Source organism: Petromyzon marinus, chromosome 16, assembly GCF_048934315.1.
Source record: "Petromyzon marinus isolate PM22_M1 ecotype Great Lakes invasive population chromosome 16, UKy_Petmar_22M1.pri1.0, whole genome shotgun sequence".
NCBI classification, from domain to species: Eukaryota; Metazoa; Chordata; class Hyperoartia; order Petromyzontiformes; family Petromyzontidae; genus Petromyzon; species Petromyzon marinus.
The window spans coordinates 18,148,409-18,154,502 of record NC_133682.1 but is presented as its reverse complement, the minus strand read 5'-3'; the positions used below and the strand labels follow the sequence as shown (position 1 = coordinate 18,154,502).

General features: G+C 46.6%; 1 protein-coding gene across 1 annotated transcript in view; it reads left to right on the top strand.

The window, feature by feature from the left end:
• The first annotated feature begins 2,783 nt into the window (after nucleotides 1–2,783).
• LOC142924707 (exosome complex exonuclease RRP44-like) overlaps nucleotides 2,784–6,094 on the top strand; it is a 28,870-nt gene continuing 25,559 nt past the window's right edge. The window contains exon 1 of the mRNA XM_076067362.1: nucleotides 2,784–2,789. Coding sequence (XP_075923477.1) covers nucleotides 2,784–2,789 — 6 coding nt within the window. The remainder of the gene's footprint in view (nucleotides 2,790–6,094) is intronic.

Genomic DNA, 6,094 nt, shown 5'->3' with positions numbered 1-6,094 from the left:
GAGATGCGTACGCAGGCTTAACAAAGACTTGGGTACGTGAGTAGCATCTAGAAGCATCCAGAAGCATCCCGCCTTGTGTGATGCTACACCGAGGCAACCGTACAACCGCTTATTCTGCCTCGCACAACGCAGTTCTGTTCACTCGATCGCCTTTTATCCAATTCGCATCCATGTTATGAAAAAAATGTGTTCCCTAATGCATTCATCGCATTATATCTAATTCACGATATGAAAACACGCGGAGTTATAGGAGAATGGACTGTACTTTCAAAATATTCAGTCGCCTATTGAGAAGCTAGAACGCCATTAGAATGAAGTTGGTTTACCCATGTATGGCTCACCCTGTGTTTTGTTTGTTGTAAGGCAGCGTTTTGTTGAACCTGGTGCTGTGTGTGTCCCGTACAAGGACCAGGCTGGCAGGGAGGACCTCCGTGTGTTGTCCATCTGCAGTGTGGATCCTCCAGGCTGCACAGACATCGACGATGCCCAACACTGCAAACCGCTCGACAATGGGAACGCCGAGGTATTCATTTGGTGGTGGTAATCGTGGTCACGGTCGGGGTAATTCGTGCCTATTCCTTTCATGGTTTTGTCAATGCTAGCGGAGGTGACAAGGGGAGTTTAATGACACAATGATAAGTGCACTGCACATTCATCCTGTCAAGCTGGTTTAGTTCCAGTCATGGCTAACACCGGTACAGAGTGATATCTAAAAAAACTGCCCAAGTTCTCCCCTTCTCCACCTGCATTGACCATCGTAATAAAGCAAGGTCAAATGACAATCGCGACCCATTATGGCATGGAGAAGCCCTCATCCTGCAGTGGATTGACAAAGGGGTGGACAATATTCCTGTTTTTAAGTTTCCAAACATTGTTGCCTTAGTGCCCGTATTCTTGGTCTCTGCTCGGCTCAGGACTGACTTCAACATGGCTCGGTTCTGGCTTGATCTGCTCCGTTGCCTCCAAAGAAGCATGAGTGGCTCAGCTGTGCCTTGGCTCACGCTCAGCTCACAGAAATTCTGAGCGTGGCTGGGAGCATGCAGGGATATACGAGGAGGCACAAGGGACACAGAGGCTCAGGGCTGGAACCATGCTTAGAGGCAGCTCGGGTTTTAAGAATTGCTTTGATGTGGCTTATTGAGAATTAGAATCAGAATATTTATACTGGAGGAATCCGATGAGCTATAAAGCTATTTTTCACATGTCCAGTAGAGGCGGGTAAGAACGTTACAACAGCAAACAGTACAAAAACATAATAGTAGTGCAAAGTACAAGAAAGACAAACAAATAACCCAAACACAAACAAATACAACGAAACCATCCCCATCCTACCAGGCAAAGCCCACTGAGGTATTGATTTATTTTTGATTAGTGACCTGGCCACAAATGAATAGCTGAACAAAGTGGCCCATCATTTGGACATTTATAGCAGCCAAAATAATAGAAATAATCTCAATGCATGTTGCGCGAGAGCCAAGCCTGAGCCAAGCCATGGCTAAGACCCCACTGGCCTAAGTGTCCACGTCACTGGCCGAATGCCTGGTTCACAATGAATGCACCAGGTGGTAATGGGTGTGCATTTCATTTCACATTATTGTGCTTTGGTTGGAGTGGCTATGGTGGAGGTTATGCATGCATGTGTAGTGAGCAACTTCCGACAGACGTCTAGTAGAAGGCGTCTTATTTATTAAAAGCACACAGGGCGATACACTTCGTAACGCGGCTACACCTAGGCTGTACAAACACGCAGCCCATCTCCGTCCTGCGTAGCTACGCTGGTTGGTTGACGAGCGTAGCGGCGGAGACAGAGCTGCTCTTGCAGAAGAACCAGCCACGTGGTCGAAGACGAAGAGATGACGACGGTAGCGACGCAACCAGGACCCAGACCCCACGCTAACAGCCCCGAAGTTCTGATTCGGTGCTCTTTATATCTGCCTGGAGTGGCCAAGCTCCACCTCTGGCCACGCCCCCATTCTAGAACCTTCTAGGCCCTTCGGGATGGTTCCCGGAGCTTCTCGACTGACTCCGCCGTTGACCTTTACCCCAGATACGCCCCTTCATAATAAGGTATTATGTAATGCAGCTATAACCTTAATTACCCTTACAGGCCGGCAGGTATCACCCTGTCATTACACATCCATGCATGTGAGGGTGGTGACGGTGTATTAATGTGTGTTCTAGGTTGGGGTACACATCGCCGATGTGAGCTACTTTATCCGGCCGGGGAATGCCTTGGATGAGGAGGCATCTCTGCGTGGTACCACAGTTTACCTGTGTGAGAAGGTGAGATGTGGATTTCTTCTTGCCACAATATCAAGTGTTTTACAACCCGCCGATTTCATCCTTTCATTCTTAACTTTACGACATGATGTAAAATATTATGATGTAATGATCATCGCGGTACCAGTTTCCCCACAACTGTAATTGTAGTTGACATTTTCACCACATTTTTTTGTGTGCTTTTCAGTACTTCCCGTATGAATAACAACAATGCTAAATATCTCTCATGATGTTTTAAACGAGGTGATTTTGTGGATTTCTTATCATATGATGTACCGTCACATCATGAGCGACAGGCTATCGGCGCAGTGTAACACTCGTGCCTTGCAGCAAGGAGACGCTGGGTTTGATTACTCAACTCTTGTGCCTTTTTGCTTGCTGTTTTGTTTGTTCTCCCCCCTGTTAGTGAATGGGTTTCCTCTGGATTAATCAGATTTCCTCTAAATAAAACCCATACAATCTTAACTGGCATTCGCGAAAACATCCCCTTGCTGAACAGTTACATGCAGGTGATTTAATCATGTGTGGGTTTGCTTGCAAAACACTCGTTGAGTTGGTGCATATGTATTTGCCAGATTGTGTTTATTGATAGAGAAGTGGTTGCGTTTATGTGTTTGTGCACCTGCAGAGGATTGATATGGTGCCAGAGTTATTGAGCTCAAACCTGTGTTCCTTGAGATCCAACGTCGACCGGTGAGATGCACCAACAACTGTGAACTCGCGAGTGCGCACATTGCAACCCATACTCAGCAGCTAACGTGCGTTGTTGCCAGGTGCACATGTAATCCCATGATGCGTGGTACTGCAAAGCTTTTGCAGTCGAACAATGGTTGCTACGTATATATTCCAGTTGAGTAATTTGTAACAACCCAAACCGGTATTTGGCCAAACATCCCGCTGCTGAAAGAATGACTCGACTACCAAAAACTTGGCAAGACCCTCCTGAAAAAGAGTCTCGAGACTTTGCGAGGCTTTCCTGAGTGAACACCCTGCACCACTCCAATGTCGACGACTCCGCCACTCGACGGTGAATGGCCACGATGCATGTGCTGTGCGCGTGCAGGCTGGCGTTCTCGTGCATATGGGAGATGACTCCAAAGGCTGAGATCGTGAGCACACGTTTTACCAAGAGCATCATCAATTCCAAGGTGATTCCCTCCCCCCCCCCACAGACGTTCAGTTTTTGTAAAACTCTCGTTTGCTTTCACGTTTATTGTATCAGTGCCTTGCTATGTTAGTGCAGTTGGGGTTTCCGGATGGCTGAGAGGTCAGAGCGTTGAGCTTGCACCTCTGGGTTCACAAGTGGAGCGAGATGAACCGGGTTCACAAGTGGTAGTATGTATGTTGAACTTCTTTTGCACCGTACCTAGCCAACTGTGCTAATCGGAGGTGCGAGGTAGGACATGAAAGTAGTGAGTTGATGGTCTCTGTCCAGTCAACAATCACTGCACAAAACACAGAACATGCCAATTCGTCACGAGTACAGCACACCGGTGTGTTGTACCAGTGACGAATTGGCCACGTTCTGTTTATGTGACAACCCTTACTAGTCGGCTGTGTCGGGTGGTGGCGGGTTTAACGACACATTTATGTATTTACACAATCTAACCCAAAAAACCTGTATTATGGATGATATTGGTCACGAAAGCCTACGTGTTAAACTCACTGCACAAAAGACCACCAAATTACATTGCACTAAATTTGGTTAAATTCCAGCTTTGAGAATTCAAAAAATATAAATTTTACTGTCTTTGGGTGAGCGTAACCCTCAGTGGTCATCGGGCGCCACGTAGACATCTGTTGAGTTCTGGCTTGGGCTTGGATCAGGCGTGGGCATTGTGTAATTGCGAGGACCCCATGGTTCACCCGTGGTGTGTTCATCGTATCCCCGCAGGCGTCTCTGACGTACACAGAGGCTCAGCTAATGATGGACGACGCCGGGCGGAAGGACCCGGTCACCAGCAGCTTGCGTGGCCTCAACTCCCTGGCCAAGATCCTCAAGCAGAGGCGCATTCAAAACGGGTAACTCATTGTCAAGATCCTCATCCCCTCCACCGCCTCTGGAGCGCTGAGCAGTATTAATGGGTGCACCACATTTAGTCGATCGGCAGGTCGCCTGTGGCGCGGTAAAGTGTGGTTACTCCCGTGTCGTCTAAGACATCCGGCCAGCGTGGAAGAGTAGGCTAAAATACATTGAGAGGGACTGTAAAAGGGTGTATCTCTAGAGGGGCCCCCTCTTATGGGAGCCCCCTTCCAGCAGTGGCTTGAGCAAGCAATTGCAAAGCTGCACCTGTAGGTTTTTTTGACCCCATGATGCATGAGGCTTGGGTGAATACCATGCACAAACAAGTGTTTTTTTTTCAGTAAAGTCACATAGGTAAAACTATAAAATAAAATAACAACTAAATTAAATCACGACATTTCGGGCGCAACACAAGCGTCCTTCTTCAGGTGGGACAACCACAGCCAGAAACAATTGCTGAAGTGGGCAAAAAAGGGCTGTTGTAACAGGCTATATAGGTAAGAGAGTGGGGGGGAGCAAGGGGGGAGAGATAGAGAGGGGGGTGTGGGATAGGGGAAGTGGGGTGCTGCTAGAGGGATTAAAGGGGCGAGCACGGCAAAATGCCGGGGGGGGGGGGAGAAGTGAGCGGGGCTGGGAGTGGGAGGCTGAAGAAGCTGGAGATGCGGAAATGAAGGCAACAATAAAGAAGTTAAGGTTTTACCTGGTTAATAACATCCTTCTAGATTGGAGTGTTACAGGCTGCTGCGGGGCTACATTGTGGGCAATAGAGGACAATGCAGTGACATAAATTGTTTTACTCTACTTAATGCTCCCATGTCTGTGCTCCCCCACCTTTGCCAGCGCGTACTGACCACCACGGTTTAGTACGGTAAAACCACCCCACGACTCGCATGACATGGGGGTGGCCCTCATCCAGCAGTGGATTGACTTAACGAGCTCTGCATGTTCAACTCAAATATCTGAGTTTGTGAAGTGTCTTATATTAAGATTCTGTGTTGTTTTGGCTGGACATGATAATCGCTCATGTCCCTTCTCCACCCGTAGGGCATTGACTCTGGCATCCCCTGAGGTCCGATTCCACATGGACAGCGAAACCCATGACCCGATCGACCTGCAGACCAAGGAACTCAAGTGAGTCTCGTCAAGAAGACACCTCCCATGACTGCAATCCGACTGTTGTGCAGACCTCTCTATCAGAATCAAAATATATATTTCTACTGGAAGAATCCGATGAGCTATAAAGCTCTTTTTTCACAGATGTCCAGTTGGGGCAGGTCACAACGTTACAACAACAAACAATATAAGCACACGTTAGGATTGCAAAGTATTGGAAAGGTAAACAAATAACTTAAACAAATATACAAATAAAACTAAACTATTTTTATCTTATTCTTAGTTTTTTCGGTAAAGTCACGTTGAAGAGAAACAACAAAATAACAAATATATATAAAACAATAAAAAATTCTCACGACGTTTCGACCATAACTCAAACGGTCATCATCAGGTGTGTCGGTTTGCATAAATTTATTTTGAAAACGGCATATTTATTTATATATATAAAAATAACGTTTGCGTCACGCGCAACGATGGCAGTTTGCCAGGACTAGTCCATCTATTTTTTTTGAAAAGAGGAGGGGGGAGACGAAATTTGTTTTTATGTAAGCTGTCTGAAAGGCACTGTAAGCGTGAACAATCAATCAAGAAATGAAATGATTTATCAAATCTTTCCAATGATTGCTAAGATAGAATCCATCTTCTCGGTTGAAATTGTCTCTGTGTTTGTATATGTGG